Source organism: Prorops nasuta, unplaced genomic scaffold, assembly GCF_024137725.1.
Source record: "Prorops nasuta isolate Cenicafe-Biocafe unplaced genomic scaffold, Cenicafe_Pnas_1.2 PNAS00008, whole genome shotgun sequence".
Classification (NCBI taxonomy): domain Eukaryota; kingdom Metazoa; phylum Arthropoda; class Insecta; order Hymenoptera; family Bethylidae; genus Prorops; species Prorops nasuta.
In genome coordinates this window covers 8375986-8399157 of record NW_027116805.1, presented here as the reverse complement: position 1 = coordinate 8399157, position 23172 = coordinate 8375986, and the positions used below count along the sequence as shown (strand labels likewise).

The following is a 23172-nucleotide window of genomic DNA, read 5'->3' as shown; positions in this document are numbered from 1 at the left end:
CACAAAAGTAAAAGCGAGAGAGACAGGGAGAAGAAAGTTAATGCTCCATTAAAAAGGAGAGACAAAGTACAGTACGACAGCGTCGTCAATTTTAATAAGCTGGGATGCTGGATTGGCTGGCTAGTTGGCTTCAATCAACAATCGGGGTCTTCCCTTGAACAATCTTCTGTGACACTTAAACGAGACTTAAAGCCAGCTCGAAAAATCTCATGCTATCCCGAGCGAAGCAAAAACAATACAGCAGAGAATTTTTTTATACAAACGACTCTTTACAGCAATGAGGATTTTCCCAGAATCCTGCAAGGAAGACAGATCTAACGGGAAAAATAGCGAGGGTCATAGCTACCTGAAGAGGCGAGATTCCCGCGCCAACGATTGTTATACAAGAGAATCAATAACAAACCTGTTGGTCGACAGAATTCAAATGGCTGATCAACCTTTGAAATGGTCGAGGCGTCGATATTGGGAAAGTTTCACATTTGCACGAGGCGACCGTGCCGTTGCGGATGTACGGGGCCATAAATATGGTGATTTATGGCTGCTGCAACGTGCGAGACGCTCGATTTGAAGAAGCGCTAGGTCACCTGCACAGGGCGCCCCCCCCCCCCACGAACCGCCAACAGCGTTGTTACTTCTCACGAAAACCACGCAATGCCACTGCACTCCGCCATTACTTCCTCGCTTCGCATTCTCCTCACGTTTTTCTCTCTCTCTCTCTGTCTTTCTCCTCCGACTCGATAAACCTTCCACAGATTAACTTGAAAATATACGAGGCCAAACGACACCAGATTATAATGGGTAATTGTTAAGTAAACAATAAGATACGTTAGAGATTAAGACGGACGATTTTCAGATGTTCGTTGCACGAGCAATTATGTGGGACGTAAACAACAAGGATGACTATGTTTGCTTGGATTAGTTCCCAACGACGAAAAGTTCCAGGAACGATAAATCAGTAATCGTTGCACGAATATAGTTTGTCGTTATCTGGCAGTAACCAGCCTGAGGCTATGAATTCTTGATCTTCGTTGACGTAATAGCAGCTGCAGTTCAGCTCTTCGCCATCCAATCTCTGCTGTATCCATAAACACGTAAGAGCATAAAAATAATCATGCAATAATAACGAGAAGCGACAGAGTGAAATCTAATTTGTCGAAAATATTATCTTTTAGTTTCTATTGTAACTGTTTCCCTTGTTTCCCCAACTTTTTCTTTCACCAATTTCCAAGTACAATTTAGAAATTCAATAGTAAAAATCTCGGACTGTTTGATTAGAACCGGCCGAATAGCAAGGAAGAGGGAGCTTTTTTTCTCAACATCTGGTATTTGAGGAAGAGGCTGCTGAAGGAAAGAGAAACAAGTGAGATTTGTTGAGGTTGGATGACATGAAAGCGTTGAGACTGAAAAATTCGACTTTTTCAAGGGGTAAACTATGGGAAAAACGAAGAAGAGACTCTAGAAGCATGTGAGAAATGTTGAGATAGGATGGCAAGAGGCTGTTGTAAGAAGAAACCCTAGAAACAAGTGAGATTTATTAAGGTCGGAGAACGTGAAAAATTTGAGAGCTAAATGTTGTAATGTTTTAGAAGGAGGAAGAAGAAAAAGAAACTTAGAAATGCCAATTTTCAAGTATTTGAAGGAGTAACTGCAACGACGAAGAGATTTTTATAGACGATTTAGGGATTCATTAAAAAGATGCTGCGGAAAGAAAAATTTGAAAGTAACAACGATTTCGGAATTTTTAAAGAAATCATCGCAAGGACGAAGAAATATATAAACAATGATTTTTTGTTATTTTTTAAGAAGCTATGGAAATTTACAATTGATTAGGAGTTTAGATTTATTAAAGAAGAAACAACAATAAAAAATAGAAACGAATATGACTTTTGAATGATTGAAGTAGCGCTACAAATGAGAAAGAAATTTTAAATTGAAGAAAATATCAAGTTTCTCAAAAAAAAGTTATAAGAAAAAAAAGAAGTTGAGGAAGCGCAACCGAGATTAGTCGAGCTAGAGGACGTGAAAACGTTGAGAATGACGGGTCTCGCGTTTGTTGTACCCCTACAAGAGGCAGTTTTCCTACAAACAACTTCTCTTCTTCCTTATACGCTCGCTTCTCATGCTCACTCAAGAGCCCGTCCCTCAATCATCGACCCCTAAGATCTAGCATTGATAATGCTTTAAAAATTTTTCTACTACGCCAAAATAACTTAATAAAAAACTGAAGGTAGGTAATGTCAGGAATCTCAATTAACTATATTGAAGTTTGCAGAAACCTGAGTAAGGATCATAGAAATCCTCGACCCTCGAGAAACTTGACTCGTCTGGTTTCCAGTATCGTTCTAACTGTTGAAGCGCGAGATACTTTTTCTGTAACGTTACATTAAACAACTCAAAGAAACGGCGCAATGGTTCAACACAGTACAAACTTTGTGAGTTTCCCCTCCTTGTTATCGCAACAGCTGATCTCTCGATTAACCGAAGCCACTTGTATACTTAGATGTTTTATCTTCTTTCTCATCTCATTTTTCAGGTGCACCTGTATATCAAAAATTTCCATAACACGAGGGAAACTCGTGAGATCCAGCAGACTTATCCATCTCTTGCAAATATAGGCACGTCACTCTTCAACAAGCACAAGAATCTGGAACCGAGTGTATGCACAATCACGGAAACTGTGGGGAAACTTTTCTGCAGAGAATATCGCAGAATAGTGTGATGCAGCTAAGCAGAAGCGACGCTTTGCCTGGCGCGTTTCGACAAAAACTAAATAAACGGCTGGGCAGGCAGTCTGCTCCGCTGGCTGAACTTACTGAACGAACGGCATCGAGACCCAGCCGAGTTGAACCGAGTCGAGCCGATCCGTTCACTTTGCTTCCCCCACCATGCTCAAATTGAAGTCTTGAGAGGAGTCATCGACATCCCCACTTCATCGACTCTTCGATAAATTCTGTATACAATACTGTACAGTAATCTATTTCTGCTTCGTTCGATATCGACTTTGCTCCCCATACTACCCTCAGCCTGAGGTCTTGGAAAGAGTCATTGGCATCCCCACTCCATTAGCTCTTGGATAAATTCTGTATACAATACTGTACAGTAATCTACTCCTATTTCATTTGACTTAGACTTTGCTCTCCCCACTACGCTTAGTCTGAGGGGTCTGAGGTCTTGAGAGGAGTCACTGCTATCCACATTTTTCTTCAACTCCTTGATAAATTTCATATACGCGACTGTACATTAATCCACTTTTTTTTAGTTCTTCATATAAGCTTCGTTCGACTTCGATTTTGTTCGTTCCGTTTCCTTTTCTCTTGCTATTAGCCTTCGCACATCTAGGACTTTCATTGGTCAATCCCCATCCTCTCCTATCTTTTCTCCTCCACTGCTGATGCATACCAACGTTTCAATAGACAGAAGTTGTCCGTTCACTTTCTTCTAGCATCTCTTTCGCTGTCTTTCGTCAATGAGACACCCACGACAATTTTTTTCTTCCCATTTCTGTAGCATTATCGATTTCATTCATTTTTATAATTATGCTACACTCTCAAGGGTCAAAGCGCGATAAGATTTTATCTTACAAACGTCTAATAAAAATATACTCTTGTTCCTATATACAAATATATATGAAGTTTTCATTAAAACTTGATATTTAATAATATAATAGATTTCACAACGGAATAGTCGCGACAATTGTGAAAATTATGATAACAATAGACTCACGTTTGTTGATAGCTGACTGGTAAGAGAGTGGACCTTTTCTTGGGCGTCCAGCAGTTCTCTCCGCAGTTTCCTGAGTTCATGAGCTTGTTTTTCCTCTGCTGAGCTGTAAAGGCTGCTTGCAGTTGAGACAAGAGAGACTGAGGATCCATGTACTGAAAGATGATAGAATAAAGGATTGTAATTGATGAAAGATCAATTGTTGTCTGATAGAGTTGTCTAGAAGCAATAATTTACCATCGTCGTCCTTATGTACATGCTGATATAAATTAGGTGGTTGCCTAGAGGTATGAGCTGGGGTGGGGGAAGTAGGTTGAGACCAGTGCTGGCCTGCACAAGTGGCAGAGCCAACAGGGACGCTGTAATAAGGCTCAACACCCACTCCCATCCCTATTCCCATTCCAACCCCAGTTTCCTCACCCACAGAAGACGATGCACCACTGCCTCTGGCTAGCATCGAAGGATACATCTTCTCGCTCTTCGTTGATCTAAAAAAAACAAGAAAGCAAACAGTTACATTAGAATCTAGGAAAAACCTGTGGGACATTCAAATAATAAACCGAGTGGCCGTGGAAGCAAATTGCCCATTAGGTGCAACAATTTTTCAAACAAAAAGTACAGGACGTGTAAGCTTTGTGACAAGAATACTGAAATCATTATTAGCTTGAAGCACTAAATCGATGAATTCGCAAGACTTTCGTTCTACCTTGGATACGTCCTGTCCCTGAGATAGCTAAAATGGTACGAAAATGCGATATTACTATTTACAATTGTACAACAATTGTGGCAAACTGGAAAATGACTGATAGAGCAGATCAGGCGAGATTCGAAGGGAAATTGGCCTCTCACGTAAATCCAGCATACCTTATGGAATTACTGCGGTTCAATCTTGGTGGAGCAGGTGATCCCGTGGAGTCTCGTTGGTGCATCAGCAACCGTGCGTGTGTCAAGCTTGCTCTGTGAGACCCAAGAGACTCTACGCTATCAGCCTCGCACAAGCCCATGCCTAAAAAATGATGAAAAATGATTATTCCACTGTTCCAGTACTTAAACGAGATTAGAAATAAAAGAACTCGAAAATATAATAACCTTGGGAACGTCCACTGGGTGTGTAAGTATTACTGTGCCTCATCCAGGAAGTAGCGTATGGGCTGTTAGGAGCGTAATAACCTTGAATATCAGGTGCAGCATAATTGCTGCACGTGTCACTGAGGCTACCGTCGGAGGGCTTGAGAACTCTCGGTGAAAACGTAGGTCCACCAGGACTGGCACTGGCTCCTCGTTCCCTGGCAGCGGCGAACAAAGCAGTGAACTCGGGACTTCCGGGCTTTGGTAAACTCTGCGAGCCCAGCATTAGACGATCACGAACGGACTGAGAGAGCTGACTTGCACTCGGACCAGTCAAACTGTAACTTTTGTAATGGTGACCCTGGTTTGAGTTGGTCGAGTTGGCCTGCAGCTCCGTTGTACACGTTTGAGTACCACCGGAAACCTTGACCTTGAAAATAATTGGTCGTTAATGACTATGCATGAAAAAAGTTGCTTAGTTTGCAATCTACCTTTGTCCTGGGTACTGCACTGACTTGAGCAGTCCTGGTGGCATCCTTGCCATTTTGTACACCATTGGGACTGGAACTGGTACCTGCACTGTGCCGTTTCACATATCCAAAGCTCTGTGGTACTCCTCTGACTTTACTACTACTGCTGCTGCCTGTGCTATTAACGATGCTATTATTGCCAGTAGACGTAGACGTTCCTGACGAGACTTTCTGACTTTTTTCTCCATTAGCATACTCCATTGTCTGCTTGCGATGCTTCTCCTGCAAGAGAAACGTGTGCAATGAGAAGAAGAGGCAGAAGAAAAGTAATAATGCTAACGTCCCAGGAAAATGCTGCACGTACCTGAGACCTCCTGGAGGGGCTAGGACTTGGAGGAACTCCATCCTTGTCCCTCTCCCTGGCAGCACCTGCCTCTATGTACTTTTTCCATTGCTGGCTATTCGAACTGGAGTTCGTTGAACCGTTTGAACTTTGCTGCTGCTGTTGTTGCTGTTGCTGCTGTTGCTGTTGTTGTTGCTGCTGTTGTTGTTGCTGTTGCTGTTTGAAGGCTGAAGACTCCGTTTGCTGAGAGCTATCAGACTTCTTAGTGTGCGAACTCTGAATTCCAGGATGTCGAGAGCTCACCACCCTGTACATCAAGTTATTGCTCTGTTGGGAACCTTGGGGGGTGGCCGATGCACTGCCACCCCCCAGGATTGCGCTACCACTTCCTGGCACTCTCTGCTGAAATATAAAAATTGCTAATTATCATTTGCATGCCCCAAAGTAATTTCAGTAATTAAAACACAAAGCTATTCAGTACTCAGTGTAAACAATATACATATAGACATAGACTTCTTATGTGAGAAGTAAAAATTCCAAGTATGATTCAGAGTTTTTCGTAGGGTGTGAACACCTATCCCCTATTTCTTTCTGCCATTCTTCTTTCTACTAGACAGATCCATGACACCTAATGACTCATAGGCACTACAGAGCAGGGTTTCCTCCTATCCAGACTATTACCACATTGATCGTAAAAAAAGGGCCCAAAGCGTTCTTAATAAACTATCAAATTAACACGTTTCGGTATAAAACGAGCAACATTTTATTTTATTTTTGGATTACTGGAAATTACGAAAAACATATACTGATTTTTTTGTCGCATATGTTTTTACGGTTCAAAAGTGTGCTCTTTCAGATTCTATATAATTCTTTATTTATCTCAACATTCTTTTTCAATATGACCGTTTAATTTTTGAAATAAGTGAAAATACTCATATTATTTTTTAATTAGCTGTAATTTTAGTTTGTAAAATGCGGTTTGTTTTGTATTGGAATTTAGGAACGGGCGAGGCATACTTAAATTTACTTTGAAGTCAACAAGGTCAAATATAAAAATTCAATATGGCGTATTCAATATGACGTATGCAATATGGCGACGGTTTTGTAAGAAAATGGTAATTTTTCGCTACTTCCTAATATTTTTTATTATTTCAAGGTAGATACTGACAAATATTATTGAAAAATCGGTGTTCCTGAGGTTGGAACGTGTTACATTCAATTTGAAGGCTTGGAGATAAATCAAACTTAATTTTGATTTTAAATTATAACTGTTTTTTGGCGGTGTTCTGTATATTTTATAAAAGAAAATGATTCTTTTTTAAATTTTACATCATTTTGGATATATTATATTAAAACTAAACTGAAATTAGCAAAATGAAAAAAAAGTGGATTTAACATGTGATGGAACGTCATATGAAATACACTAAAACTGCCTAAAAACTTAAAATTTGAAAATAAAACTAAGTTTGATTCAGTTCCAGGCCCTTAAATTGAAAGTATAACACGTTACAACAATAGAAATACTGACTTTTTAATAATATATGCCAGTATCTACCTTGAAATAATAGAAACAAATCGAAAAAAAAGCGAAAAGTTGCAATCTCCGTACGAGACCGTCGCCATTTTAGGTACGCCATATTGAATTTTACTATTTGACCTTGTGCGGACTTTAAAATAAATATTTGTATGACGCCCGTGCGCGCACGCGCGTTTCTAAATTTCGGTAAAAAAAAACTGCTTTTTTCAAACTAAAATTACGACTGATGGAAAAATACTATGGAAATTTTCACATTGTTCAAAATTTAAATGATCATATTGAAAAAATATGTTGAGATAGAAAAAAAAATAATAGATTCTGAAAGAGCTCACTATAAAACCGTAAGAAAATATGCGACAAACAGATCTGTCGGTTTTCCATTCATTTCCAGTAAACCAAAAAGAACATAAAATTTGTGTTATTATGTTTTACCGAAACGAGTTAATTTAATAGTCTATTAAGCGCTAAAATACAATCAATAGAACTCACAGGCTATGAAAGTCCTTGACACTTTTGCCGTTGACCGTTGCAAATTCACAAATCCACAACACAAAACAACACGCGTAATTTTCACTGGTAACATTAACTATAATTTCCATTATCACAGGAATTTTTATAAATGTAAACGCTTTCGACTTCACCAAACACTTCACTTCAATGCTCTATAAGATTTGTAGAAAAATGAACACTTTTGATTTCACAATAAGACTACACTCGAACACTGCATCGAGCATTTGCAAGTAGGAAACGCTTCCGGTATCACACTGGACACTTCACTTGGAAATTTTATCGTATTTCGAGCGATTCTCTTGATTAAAAGCGAAGAAAAGTGCGAATTCCGGCGAAAAACTGGAGGAAAAGTGGTGAAAATGCACTGGCGCGCGAGAAAAGCGAGAAAAACCAAAAAATCCGGTCGCCCGCGGTTGAGGATTTGAAAAAAGGAAACGTCGCGGCGGCCATGTTGGAAGAAAAAGATGGCGCCGGTGGTGGGGAGAGGGTAGAACCTGCTCGCACAAATCCGAAAACTGAACTGATACCAGTTTTCGGATTTGTGCGTGCAGGTTCTACCCTCTCCCCACCACCGGCGCCATCTTTTTCTTCCAACATGGCCGCCGCGACGTTTCCTTTTTTCAAATCCTCAACCGCGGGCGACCGGATTTTTTGGTTTTTCTCGCTTTTCTCGCGCGCCAGTGCATTTTCACCACTTTTCCTCCAGTTTTTCGCCGGAATTCGCACTTTTCTTCGCTTTTAATCAAGAGAATCGCTCGAAATACGATAAAATTTCCAAGTGAAGTGTCCAGTGTGATACCGGAAGCGTTTCCTACTTGCAAATGCTCGATGCAGTGTTCGAGTGTAGTCTTATTGTGAAATCAAAAGTGTTCATTTTTCTACAAATCTTATAGAGCATTGAAGTGAAGTGTTTGGTGAAGTCGAAAGCGTTTACATTTATAAAAATTCCTGTGATAATGGAAATTATAGTTAATGTTACCAGTGAAAATTACGCGTGTTGTTTTGTGTTGTGGATTTGTGAATTTGCAACGGTCAACGGCAAAAGTGTCAAGGACTTTCATAGCCCGTAAATTTCAATGCTGTTATTTTAAAGCTTAATTAGACATATAACGGATCCAATAAGGTGGACGGTAACTTCCAGTTAGAAATTGGGGGCCTATGAAGACCGCCATTAAAGCAAGGCTCGGGAGAGATACACGGAAATGAATTGATCTGTTGGACGCGCTGGGATTTTTCGGGAAATTGGATTAGCCACTTTACGATTCCTCCCGGGCAGAATTTATTGTTTGAGCGAGCGGATATCGATTTCCTTCGGTGACCTGACGTGACTCCGCCAAGTAACTCAAAGCCACGCGTCGGTCAAGCATGGAGAGATCTTGGATCGTAGCCCTGATTCTACGCCTATGGCAATTCTTTCCCTCTTACTTACCTCTCGAGGAGGAGCGAGGGTGTCCACGTGACAATTTGGATCGAATTCTGGACAGAGAAAGAGTGAGGACGTTGCACATGGAAGGCAACTTTTCCAATGACGCACAAAAGCATATAAAACTGAACGAGTAAAACTACCAAACACAAGAATTCTAACCAGTATATCAACAAAAATAAATACTAATAATTATAAAAAACAATAATTATGTAGTATAACAATTAATTCGAAAAGCAATAACAATATTAACATTTATTCGAAAATCCTACCCCAATTTTTAAACAAAATCTCTTATAAAAATAAAATAAAAAAAAAATCAGAAACGAAATAAAACTATCAGAATGTAACAATAAATATTAGAAGCAAATTGAAAGAGACAAAGAACACGAGAGAAGCACAGGGCAGTAAAAAATGAATATGAGAGTTTGAAAAGCAGGGGCCTCGGACCGTGACACTGGTACGTTTTGAGTATGGGAGACAGCTGCACGATGCAACAGCTGACAGTTTCATGTTTGTCTGGCGTTGCCAACGTAAACCAGATTGCTCGTTGCTTATCACTATCACAGTTTAAGCGTTCGAGCATCGAACGATCCCTTTAAATTTGCTCCAGACAGCACACAACGAGGGGAACTTATATCTATAAAATTTTCGTGTGGTAGCAGCAGGCGGAAATACAGCATTCGAAGAATTCGAACCTTGTGATGCGTTGGGTGTCCTGGGTGATTGGACAGTGGACTGTGATTGCCCACGGGGATGGAGGCCAGGTCCTCGATGGTTAAATCTGCTAAAGCGTCGTTTCCACCACTGCAACTGCCTCCTAAGAGACCCGGCCCATCGGACCTCACCACGTTCACGGACGGTCTCTTCTGCACTCTTCTTGTACTCACAAGGTCCTTCACCCCTGACAATTCTCGCCTGGACCCACCAACGCACCTAAAAAAATACAACCATTAATATACATGTATATTACACTGTTTAAATTCAGTTAGCTCAGAGCTAATCAAGGTTCCTCGGGAATCCTATGAAACGTAATAACACTTGACAATTGTAACGTTTAATTGGAAGCCTTACGAGTTGCAAAATTAAGTCTCACGAGGAAGATCAACGCTTTGTAATATTAGATTTAGATTGTAACTGTCGTGGTAATCCAAGTGTACTGCGAGGAACGGTATCCTTTGGTCAAGATTCGCCAAGGAATGAGGGCCTGCTCTTTTCTTTTTCTTTTATTCCCCTGCTTTTTTTAGAATTATCAGCGTCGATAGAGAAACCGGTCCTAAGCCAGGCAGGAAGTGAAACTTGACATGAGACTTCCCGCAGCAGGTGAACGACAGTAGGTGGACTGGTTTGGAATTGGATTTTTGATTGGATGAAAAGTGGGCGAATAAGGTTTTTTGTTAAAGATCCTTCGTGGTTTTTACCGTGTATGGGAGCTGTCGAGGGCAGCTCGGATCGCACTGGCCACTCTGTGAGGTGCCCAAGCCGCCCTTCTTGTTTTACAGCAACGCCACCAGATCGGGACACCGATGCTGTATCATCGATCCGTCTGACGTCACTGTACCCCATACGCAAGCGTCAAAACACCGGATAAACTTACGCCCCCACTTCTACCATCCTCTACCAGAATCATCATAATACATCCGCCATCGCTAACCAATACTCTCCTTTATGCCTCCCCACTATCAGCAAGAGTACACTCTCTGACTCCTTCTTATCATCGACCTTCTTTGCCCCATTTCTTCGGCTGTAATATTTTTAAAGTTCTATACAAGTACTGGTTTCTTAAATCTTAATATATCCACGAAAATTAACAGACATTCTTTTCTTTATCCCCTCCTCATTGACAAGAATACACGTCTGTGACTCCTTTTTATCATCAAATTATTTTTATCAATTTAAATTCCATTTTTTATGCTAGAATATTTTTATAATTATATATAAACTACTGGTGCCTGAACTCTTAACACATTCATTATTATTAACCAATACTCTCCTTTGTTTCGCTATTATCGAAGCGAGAATACGATTCGTGATTCTCCCTTATCATCCAATTTGTTTGCTCCATTTAAATTCCAATTTTTCATGTTAGCATATTTTTTAATTGCATATGAATTACTGGATTCTGAAATATTATTACATCCACGATCATTAACCAACTCTCTCCTTTGTTTCCTTGCCATCAATGCAAATACATTTAAGAATTTCTCCCCTATCATAAAAATTGTTTGCTACCTTCAAACCCCATTTTGTTCACGAGATATTTTTAAAATTAAATATAAATGATTACTCTTTAATATATAGCTCCTAATAATAATCCTAATACATTTACGATCACTAGCCTATACTGTTCTTTGTTTCCCTACTGTCGAGTCAAGTATACTTCAAAATCTCACCCTTATCATCAAATTTATCCGATTACTTCGTATCTAATACAAAGCCCAATTTTTCACGTTACACAGATGTACAAGTAATTCCTAGAATTCTAATCTATGCTCGAAAATATATCGATCAATATTCTCCATTATATTTTCCCAGAATTAATGCTAACGCACTTCTGTCTTTTTCTTTCTCCTTCTTCCATTCAATAAAATTTACACCAATGCTACAAATTTTCATAATCATTTACAAATGACTAATTAACGACTTTACCATTATGTCTCTCTTTTAAACAACAGAGAGAGAGAGAGAGAGAGAGAGAAATAGAGAGAATAAAGAATTCAGGATGAAGCATGAGCTACGCACAAAGGAGAATTCGAAATGGGCCGAGGAACGCAGGGAGAGTCACGTCTCGAACATTTGAAAATGCGTAATCGTTGAAATATGCGAAGAGAGCTCGGACTTCTTTGTCGAGACTCCCACTATACACATTATACACAGGGCTAGTCCTGCACTAACGCGAGGGAGAGGGTCGACGTGTCGAGTGTATAGAATTTCAGAAAGCGAATCGGCTTTCAAGCGATTTCTTCTACCACCACGTACGGTTTATATTAAACGCATGATCCAATAAAGAGGAGGGAACGAAGATTTCAATATCATCAAAGCTTCCGCAGAGGTAATCGCATTCGAATGATACCCAGTGATGTTATCGATCATCTAGCATTACTTTTACTACTTGCCACGAGGCAGGGGATAAATTTCGCTCGAATCTCTTATTTTCGCAGGTTTACAAAGCAGAAAGTTACAATCGCACGTATAGTCTTGCTCCTTGAATATCTATCCGAAAAAAATATTTCAATAAAGATAAATGTACAAGGACACCATATACATGGAAAAAAGTAACCAAACGATATTCAGTAATATCGATTTGGTACAGGAAGAACATTTTGTCGAATTTTTTGTTTGTAGAAAGAAACTTTGATCCTTCGCCCACAAAGACGGGCTCATAACATGACCTTCTATTTGTTTTCCTCAAAACGGAACAATATATTACCCACTTCCTTCACTGTTTGTTAGCTCTAAACGCTGCCAGGTGGCAACCATCAGTTTTTGTTTGCTTTTGCAATTTTCGTAAATATCTGATAATAGGATATTCTTGGAGTAAAAATTGTTGCTTTGGAGTAACAAGACAAGCTATCTAAAATGGGACATCCCGTTTAAAACAAAATCTATGGTCGATAGAGAAATACATCATTATTAAACATATATACAGGGCGCGTTATAAAATCCGAAAAAATTTAAATTTACAATGAAATATTAATGCTACACCCTGTTAATATCACAAATGATTCAACAAAGAGAAAAGCAAAGATTTTATGCTACAAGATAACAGCCCTCCAGTAATATTCAGTAATATCGATTTGGTACAAAGAGAAAAGTTTCTGTGAAAACTCTCGTGTTCCCAGGAAAAGACATTGATTCTTCGTTTATATACGAATATACCATTATTAGACATGTATACAGGACTCTTCGCCATAATCTGGGAAAATCAAATTTGGAATGGAAATTTGATAATACATCCTACATACATCACAAACGATTTAACACGTTGAAGGCCATGCTGGTTTTACAGGGACTGCCTGAGGCGTCACGATGAATTATTTATTATGCTATACATATAGCGTTGAAATATTATGTATAACAGATAATTTAGGGTGTACAATCATGTTTAATTTATTTGTTTTACCGAGATCATCAATGTTCCCCTGACACTAAACTGTACTTCCCACGACGCTAGTGCCAAATTAATTTCTGCTCATAGGTAACCTCCATGGCATTCAATGTGTTAATAAAGAAGAGGGATGGTAGATTTCAATCCCCAGCGAAAATTGCAATAAACTGATATTCGATGATATCAATTTGATACAAGCAGAAAAATTCTGTCGAACCTCTCGTGTTCATAGGAAGAGGCGTTGATTCTTCGTCCATAGACGGATGCACCGCCCTCAGACATATATCCGTCGCAGAGATCAGACAGAGTCCTGGAGTTGATGCTGATGCCACAACGGAGAACCTCTCCGTCACTGAGGTATCCAGATGCCACATCGATGTCTGTGTACTCATGAGTTACATGATGATGCGAGGAGGAATGAAGAACCGTGTACTGCCTGCTGTTGTTTCCCCTGTTTGGCAAGGTCTGCAAAGTTCTTGCGGTGGAACATGGAGCATATCCACGCAGCAACGGCTGCATTGGCTTCACGTTCATCTCGGCTTCCTCGTCTGCTAAGGAACCACCTCCACCACAAGTAGAGTCAGACAGCACCTGCCATTTAAAATCGAAAGTTAGATAGCATTCCAAGAATAAATGAGAAGAGCAAGCATTGTGGTTTGAACACAATTAGAAAGAATAAGATATCAGATATTAAACCTAGTAATTTACAACTTCTCCTTGGCTAACAATTTTTCATTTAGAAATTTTGAACAATCACAAATTATAAAATGGTTGGCTCGATATATAATATACTATTTCTTTGAATTAAATGCAGATTGGTAAGACGTGTTAAGAATTTGAAGATTTTGTTCCACAGGAACCAATCAAGTGCACTAAAAAAAATACTCTAGTCTGTACAAGTGTAATTTATACAAGAATTACTAAAGTATTGGTGTACTCATTTGGCTGTTGGAGAGTAACATTCTTTAGTCTGCAGCGGACTTCAGACAATACCTTATATGTATGATACTATTATAATAAACCTTTAAACAATAATATATATAACAAGATCAAGCACCTTATCGATCTGATCGAATGCATTCTCGATTTTACGATTCGGAATCGTTTTAATCTCACTGCCACTTTCACTGCTGGGTCTGTAGATGACGCTGCTGTCGCTAGAGTTGCTCTGTCCAGTGCTGTTGGAGTTGCTGTGTGAACTCTCTGACATCAGGTCAGAGATGCTGGGCATAGGTGAAACCATGGCCACAGTGCTGGGATCCAGTTTCCTATGAACGTTGTCGACCTTGGATTTAGCAGGGGAAGAGAGCCCGGATAAACCAGGGCTCTCTTTAGTGGGCTTTGAGGTTCCTTTCACGAGGGCAGTTGGTTTTGGAATGCTCGAGCTGATTCCAATAGAATGAGCGCAAGCTGGAATCCCAGATTTGTTACTCTGACAATTTTCCTGCTTCTCGTTAATCATCAACTCTGCAAGGTCCCTGTTGCATTCGTTTGGATCTGGTACGTCATTGGTAGCAGGATCAACTTGATGCAGCTCGATACAACGTGGCTTCTCTACATCCTCTCCTCCCTCGTCATCATCCTCCGACATGTTGTCTTTATTCGTGCTATTCGTTCGATCCAAGCTCTCCCTATTCGAGACGATCCTCATGGTACCATTGGTACCGTTCTCCAGAAGATCCTGAACTTCCTTGTTTAGTCCATTGGTCCCCTTTGGACCATGAATCTTGGAATCTCCCATTTTCCCAGCCAATTCAGTCTTTCCCCTCAACACTCCTTTTGGAACCGAATCATTCTTGCTAGATACTAGGTTCTTGATATCCGGAGAAAGAGGTTTGGGCCCAAGCACAGCCGAGGAATTGGATTTTTGAAGAATACCAGTCCTCAGGGTATCCTGTAATGACTTCTTGTCTGGTGCAAGCTTAACACCGATGTTCCTCCCATGTTTCCCATCCTCCTGCGTGGTACCATAAATTGTCAATTTCTCGGGGACCTTCGTTCTTGCTATTTTACTTTGTGATTTGCTCTGCTCCTTCCTCAGGGACTTTGGACTTGACTGTTTTCCACTCTTGTTAACCGTCTGGAGTTTAGATTTTAGCACTCTGGACTTGGGTGATTCCAGCTGAACTCTGGATTGGTCGCACAATGAGGTGGAGCTGTCCGAGTGCTCGGATCTTGCCGAGGAGAATCCTGAAGAACTCGAGGTCCTCTTCGAAACTGCTGATGAGGAAACTTTATTGCGTTCTTTATCCTTGTGGTTGAACAATTTAAACTTATCCAGAACTGAATTCTTGCTTTGTTGCACTGGTTGTGTTACTGTCGTTGTGTAAGGTGATGGTTGTTGTTGTATCTGTTGTGGTTGTTGCTGGGACAGCCTCGTAGCACTTGGTTTGCCAATGGTGGATGTTCTGGGACTGAAAATCAATATTGTATGAAAAGCTTGAAACCGGAACTTTAAGATCAGTAGCAAAAAGAGAGCTTGAAGATACCTGGGTGTAGTTGCAAGAGTTTGTTTGTTAGAGCATTGAGACTTTGGCTGTGGAATGAAGGACAATCCGCTTTGAGGTGAGTGTTGTTGACTGGGGCTGGTACTCCTCGAGCTACTGGCACTTCCTAGTCCACCACCATTGACATATTTCAGTCCTATATAAAAAACAATACAAAACATTCTTATCAAACAACTTATTATATGGTACTTTGTTTGGCATTACAGTTAAGAACAATGATATTGGGATTACCAGGAGTGGATTAATACTAAGATTGGAAGAATGACTTGGTACAGTTTGAGGAAAGACGTCTTACTGCATTCTGAGCTGCAAGTAAACTCTTAGTTGAAACGGCAGCTGGTAGCAGCGGAGTCCCACGAGTTTTCTTTCTCTCTCTTTTAGTTAGTTCTCCCTCCCCCTTTTCCACACTTTCCCTCTCTCTCTCTCCCCTTAAGTTCGCCTCTCCCTCCATTTTCACTCTTTACCACTCTATTTCCCCCCCTCCACCCCTGCCTCTCTCTTACTCACCCCATTTTCCACTCCCCCCCCCTCCTCCCTCTCTCTTTCTGTCATTGCAGGCTGGATGAAAGTTCGCCAATGCAAGAGGGAACGCAGTTGCATTAGCGAGTCTTTAACGGTGCACTAGCGTGAACGCGTAAGGGCATGCACTTACAGCCAGACTATAATGTAAAATATGCAACGAAGAAATGATTGAATCTGCATTACATCAGCCAGCTACAATGGTGCAGCTCGATGAAAGCTCGAATCAGATCATTAACCAGCTGCACTTTATTTGTTCGGCTAACCGGTGCTGCGCTGGATTCGTGAATTTTTTATAGCAATCGGTCCCTGCTGTGTCAGCTTTGGGCGATTTAATCGAGTCGGTGGAGAATGACTCTTCATTAACCCACACAGAAACGTGTTCGAATCGATTAGTACAAAAGCAATTGGAGCTTCGTAGGGACGATTTAACAGAGATCCGATCGTGGACCGATCGTTCACTGCCAGAATCCCAAAACACTCGAGTCGAGTATGCCCTACTTGACTCTCTCTCTCTCTCTCTCTCTCTCTCTCTCTCTCTCTCGAAGACTCATCTCTCCATAGACTCCCCTCGATCTTAAAGATGAGCCTTCGTGAAAATTTATCGAGCGTCATTCGTAATCTAGAAAATTGTTCGCACTGGCCGGGATGCACGTGCGAGCATGGGGGCAGGGGGGATGGCCTGTTAAAACACAGATAGTGATTCACTATCTCGTTTGAGCCCCCGACTCCCCAGAGGAGTCCCCCTGGGCGAACAATTTCTATCACGAGGCTCCTTAGCATTAAAAAAAGAAGAGAGAAACGCATTGGTTGTGTTTGGGACGTTCGTGGGTGGTTTTCTGGCATTTCCTCGGTGTATCGTTAATATTCATGACTGACTGAGAGCCACTGGTCGGATTCGGGGTTAAAGACCGAGTACGAGTCTTACGTGTGCCCCGTCAGTGGCGTACAAACCACCCGTGCAACACGAATTTTCTCTCTCTCGGCCAGATCGAGCCTCTTTGGCCTCCCTGTTCTCTTTCCGAAGGCGCATGCGCCTTCATCAGTCGCGAAACGAACAGGAGAGCCGCTAGTCAGGCAGGCGACCCGTGGACTCTTGGCAGTCAACGTCACGACAACCAGGGCTCACAGGCTGTGGGACCTAGTTTCATCGAGGACTAGTTCTCTTCAAATTATGCTTCCACGCCACCGTCGTGAAATAATCCAAAGAAAAATTCTTCCTCGCTCCGCACCATTCCAGCTCCGAGCGCAAACACAAACGCAACTCGCTCCTTCGCTGATCAATGGCCTCGTTGCTTTATCGTTCCTCGTCATTTATGTCCAAGTTGCTATTTCGGTCGTGGAACTCCTGTCATCGTTGTGCTATTTTCATCGCTTGGTGAGAATCGTCGCCAATCAACCCTTTTCAGAGACGTCTCTTTACCTCTGCAGGACTATCGTTCGGAACATTAATTAGAAAGATTCGTGTTAGGACAGAGGTTCCATGTGTGCCGGTATAGGATTCGGATTAGAAGATGAACATGATACAAAGTTGGAATTTTACCGCCGAGTTGTGACTGGTGCGTGGGCGTCGGGACCGGCCTGACTTTGTCCGGAGGACATCTCCTGGTGGTGGCCACTGTGGCTGGCAATGGTATGCTGGTCGTGGTACCACCGGAGCCAGCTCCACCAGAATTTCCCGTCTGCTTGTTGTAAGGAGATGGTAGCCTGAAATGTAAACCCAAAATATAAATTCGCGTCGAAAAAAAGATTATTCGTGCGCAGTTATCAATCGAAGTGGTTATCGAACGATGGTTATCTGATCAGAGCAAATTGCGAGATTGATTGATGCGAGAAAATATATATCATTGGCGTTATGGGCGTGTTGATTATATAAACGATATTGGTCATGAAAATGATCGCTGTTGATTAATATCGAATCTTTGTCTCGCTGTGTACGCTCCTCTTATCCCAGTTGAATCTTCCCACCATTTTTTGCCCTTGACATTTTCAATGAAAAATCTCTTTCTCTCCGAAGCTCCGTTAACAGCAGCTTATTTTAACGAGTTCCCCGTGCTCAGGGATATATTGCTTTGAAAGGGTCTTCTTTAAAGTCTCGAACAATTAGCTTTTGGAAACAAATAGTGGCTTCGCTGGATCTATTTCCGTGCATCTGTGTGCGTGTGCGTGGTTGTGCTTGAGCTATGGGAAAACATTGACTCACGCCCGGAGGGGATGTCTTTGAACTCCTCGCTAAATAAAGAGAGTCGCTATATAGCGTTGATGGCAGAGACTCGAGCGAAAAGAGCATTCGCGAGAAATTCTGATATCAAGTTTGGCCCAAACGAGTCAAGGTTATTCGACAATTTATTGGCGAGTTCCCCAGGTCGCTGAACAAAGATGCAAGCTGAGCGAGCAGAAATCGCTTCACGCTCCCCAGAATCGCCGATAAGCGCGCGTGAATTTTATCTCGCTTGGTTCTCACTGCACTCTTCGAGGTACGCACAGCATTGAAGGTTCTAAGCGAAATTAACAGAATTTCCAGAGGCTTGTGTGCGCGTGGTGAAATTGTTTGAGGAAAATAATTTGAAAGCCTCGAAGTGTAGGGACGACTCGAGGACAGTTCTCTCTTGAATCTCTTTACGTAGATGAAGAAGAGTGCAAGAAATGTATGTTTCGTTCGAAGCTCTCTCGCTACTATGTACCTTATGAACGGACCGGATAAGAAAATATTGTCGAAGAGCGAGCGGACGCTCTTTGGCCAGCTAAAAAAATAGAGACAATATTTTGTTATCCTATCCGTACCGGTGTACGCTCGACTCGAGAAACAGTGGTAACCGGTCCTCCCACCTCTACGAGAAATGTGAATTTTTCTCCCGAAGGCATTAAGCATCTTTCAACCACGCACCGTTCACCACCACAGTTATTCAATTCCAAAGCCATAGAAAGGAATTCTAAGTAGCAAACGCGATGAAAAATAAATTGTCCATGATCCGGCGCGCACCTGTGGACTTCCGGTGAATTCGGCAAACTTCTGCATTTCCTACTGGCGACAGCGTTGTTCCCGCTGCTTCCACCGTTTCCCATTTTCCCTCTGGATCTCCTCAGCTCTCGGGGAGGAACATTCCGTCGACGTTTCTCAAAGATTCGTACTTTGACACCACGAAGATCGCACAATGCTTTGGCACAAATTATTCGGAGATGGAAATATTCGGGAAATATCTAAAATCCACTTCCGATTCACATTGTGATTTCTTAGAAAAATCTAAGAAGAGGAAAAAATGCGACGATGAATATATGGAAATATAATGGAGATACGAATGACACGTTAATGTCTTGTATCGCGTTAGCTCGTCCATGGCGTGGCCATGGTGTGCAGTGGTGCAGCAGGCATCACCGATGGCCCGTTTCGAACTGAGTTTCAGAGTAGTGAGTAGAGTTAAGAGCGCGGAGGAGAGACCCGGCTGAGCAGAGTGTGAGAGAGCCAGCCAGCCAGCAGCCAGCCAGCCAACACAGCGATCCATTCCCCATTCCCTATTCCCGTTCCTATAGCACGTGGCTTCTCCTGGTTTCTCCCTCTAACCGCACGCTCCAACCCTACGCCTCTCTACGCTTGCTAAAACGGGATCTTTCATCTTTTTTTCACCTTCACCTTGTATCCCCCCCCCCTCTCTGCGCACCAAACTCATCTCTCTCTCTCTCTCTAACATTTACCATATTCCTCACCACCCCCCCCCCCCCCCACTTCTCACCAGTATACTCTCCATCTCGTTCTTTATCCGGCCTTGTACTCTCTTTATTTAATATACATCCTGCCCCTAGCAAATCTCTCCCTGTCCGACACACTCTTCCCTTTCTTCTCCCATCGAAAGCACACCTTGTCTCTCGTCTATTTGTGTGTGTTTTCGTCTCTCTCGTTCTCAGGGGATTTCCCCTAGCCGTAGCCGAGTCACCGAGGACCGTAGTGTCGGTCTGGATCCCTTCCCTTTCAAATCCTCCGGCTCCCCTCGCGTAATACGCCATCTGTCTCCGAGCTCGACTTCCATTCGCGTGCAACAGCAGTTTCCCCGTTATTCGGTTTCCATCATTGATCCCATTGTTGCTTTCTTCTTTCTCGCAGTCATTACCATCATTAGATTTTCCAACGTCGATTCGATTAACGCCTCCTTTGTCCGTGAGAAAGATTCATTTTTTATCGGGTAACTTTTCTCCTGCGCCCTGCGCGATCCCCTCAACTGGCGGGTATCGCAAATGCTGGGGTATGAGAGGATTTACATGGAATCTCATTGCTTCGTTACAGTCATCGGCGTCGTCACCGTCGCTGAATCCGAGGATAAGGTAAGCGGGAGGGAGGATTTCTGTTTTATCGACGCGAGCGGGACTGTTTTACCGACCGTCGGTAAGGCAGGACGCTGCGGATGGGAAATTACCTTGGCATATCTTGAAGCTGCTTGGCCCTTTGTTTGTACCTCGAAAGGGCGAAGAGCAGAGCGAGCACCGGCCACAAGGACGATCCCGCAGCTAATTCCCCAGGATTAACAGTGCCAACATCCGCTCCCAAAGCCCGGAGGGCTCCCACGCACAGACTCACGTTCTCCGTCTGTAACAAATATTATACCTTGATGATAAAATATCCCAATTCCAATTCCACATTTCTCGAACTCCTTCTCCGTGACGTCGATCCGGGAACGAGCGACACGAGTAATACGATCCATCGGTGCATTCCGAACTACGCTCGAAGAGCGTCTTAAGTATGTACACGTAATTTATACTTTTTATACGGAATCGAGGTGGTGCTCAATAGTACGTGTACCAGGAAACGGTACCGTAGGGACGCGCGGCGAGAAGTAGATAAAACGTTAGAAAAACAAAGGAGTTCCCCGGACGGGGACAAAGCTGCGATAATGCGTCACCGTGGCTTCCAGGAAGCAGGAGAGTACATTAAGAGTTTTACGACTCGACTGTTTGTTGAAAAATCCGAAATTGTGAAAAGAGAAGGTGGACCGGGATTGGTATAGGGGACCAAAGGTAAGCCGGGAGCTTTGACCTTATCTAATCCATTAGTAAAGAGAGTAGAGCTGGGACGAAGCAGAATAGTTTTGGCTGATGGTTTTCTCTCCGGAGCGTTTGAAAGCCGTAAATGGCATCGGCGCTTTTTAATGCATTCCACTCTCGGGATTCCAAAGATCCATCCGGTTTACACTTTGTTCGTATGTTTTTTGTCGACCTGGCGAGGGTGGGAGATCGAAGCGAGCAGTGGCGCGATGATCGAAAGTGATACCCCAGCCGGATAGGAGGCTCCTGTCCTGGCCGTTCTCATCGAAGCTCGCGCCTGGAGATGCCCTCTTATGGTAACGTCTTCGCCAACCAACCTTCGCTGGCCAATAAGAATGACAAAAGCGCTCTTGTCCTCCCTGCTATTCCACTTTCTCTCTCTCTCTCTTTCTCTCTCTCTCTCTCTCTCTCTCTATATATATATATATATGTATATCACGCATGCACCAACACACAAAGGCGAGCACCGTGATAGTCCTCAAGGACGTCGTTTACCTCGCTAACGTTCCTTGCGGTTTCCTTTCCTCGAGATTGTCGTGGAACGCGAGAAGAAAACTGACACAGTGGATTATTTTTAACGGCACGCGCCGCAACAACGCTTCTCCAGTGTCTCCGTTACACACGGAATAACCAAGCGTCGCAGCAGCACTACCGATGAAAAACCATATGCCGGAAGCGATGGAATTTGTCTCGTGTCTACCACCTCCAGCGAACGCGCAAGGTCACACCTCCAGTCTTTTTAACGGACAACCATCTGGAAATCGAGACTGACACCGAGACGAAATCTAATACGTGCGCGCGCGCACTCTATTATTTTACGTCCTATTTCTGCACAGACTTTTCCTAGATGGTTTCCAATGGACACACGGCCAGCCAGAGGTGAACGCGTCGTCGTGCTTAGAGAGTCGGCGAGACCTTCGAGGAAAATTAGCAGTTCACGCGCCACTAACTACCACTGGGCAATTCCAGGAATCTGTCCAAGTTGCGCAACCGTCCTCGCCGTCGCGTCGTCTTGCTGAAAAGAACGAAAAGGAAAATATTAATAAACGAGAACGATAATTGGCCAGGGATACCTTGGGTCATGGATCTTCGCTGTTCCCGATCCCGCACACTTTTGCCAAACTTCCGCTCCGATCAAGTTCATCGATCCCTCGCAACCGAGAGAGAATTTTATCCCTGGAGAGTCAGCGCACTATTTAACGGCATCGAGATTATCCCGAGTTATTCTGGTTGTCGATAGGGGAATCGAGAAAACGAGAGGAGTCCAAGGAGGATGCCTCTGCGGAAGAGACGATAAATTTGCAATTAACGATGGATTATTCTTGGATCAAAGAGGGATTCTCTGCCAGAGGCCGATGCATCGTGCGAAACGAGAGACGGAGAGAGAGAGAGAGGAGAGTGTGTTTTTGTGCGTGAGCGAAGAGAGGAACAATCTAGGTGTCCAGATTGTGAGCGACTGGTCGTTGCCTGGTGGTTTGGCTCGGTTGTTTCGTTAGAAGGAGAACCAAAGAAGAGGAAGAAGAAGAAGGAGAGCGGCCACGAGGTGGAAGGTAGCACACAGTCCACGGAGAGGCACTCGACGAACAGTCCAGTTGGCCCGAGAGTGGGGGAGAAGATACTCGGCGCAATCCGCAGTGGCCAACAGAGTGGGCTCGCACAGGTAGTGGTGGGAGATTGCAATATCCACGTGGCCGGCACGTTTGTTGATCCAGCAGCCATTGCTCTCCTCCTCCTCCTCCTCCTCCTCCTCCTCCTCCTCCTGCACCTCCTCTATTAAAAGACAATGAAGAGAGGCGGAGAGAACGGTGTTATTGCGTAAATTAATAGAAGTACGCGATCGAGATATATATGCTCGAGAAAGAAAACGCTCGGTCTAGAGCTCTCCGAGTCACTCGTAAGAAGAGTGCAGCAGCCCCTTTCCACAAGTAGAAAT

The 23172-nt window shown here is 42.8% G+C and overlaps 1 protein-coding gene across 3 annotated transcripts in view; it reads right to left on the bottom strand.

Moving 5' to 3' along the window:
• Positions 1-23172, bottom strand: part of sick (sickie) — a 40649-nt gene that overhangs the window by 11603 nt on the left and 5874 nt on the right. For 2 of the 3 annotated variants that reach the window (XM_066729933.1, XM_066729932.1), the window contains 12 exons: positions 20615-20784; positions 17749-17912; positions 15669-15822; positions 14237-15593; positions 13397-13770; positions 9770-10007; positions 5623-6003; positions 5280-5540; positions 4810-5218; positions 4585-4726; positions 3958-4208; positions 3724-3875 (listed from right to left, as the gene is read on the bottom strand). In XM_066729933.1, coding sequence (XP_066586030.1) covers positions 3724-3875; positions 3958-4208; positions 4585-4726; positions 4810-5218; positions 5280-5540; positions 5623-6003; positions 9770-10007; positions 13397-13770; positions 14237-15593; positions 15669-15822; positions 17749-17912; positions 20615-20784 — 4053 coding nt within the window. Of the gene's footprint in view, positions 1-3723; positions 3876-3957; positions 4209-4584; positions 4727-4809; positions 5219-5279; positions 5541-5622; positions 6004-9769; positions 10008-13396; positions 13771-14236; positions 15594-15668; positions 15823-17748; positions 17913-19188; positions 19287-20614; positions 20785-23172 lie in introns of those variants that run through there. The other variant, XM_066729934.1, reaches the window with a different exon arrangement.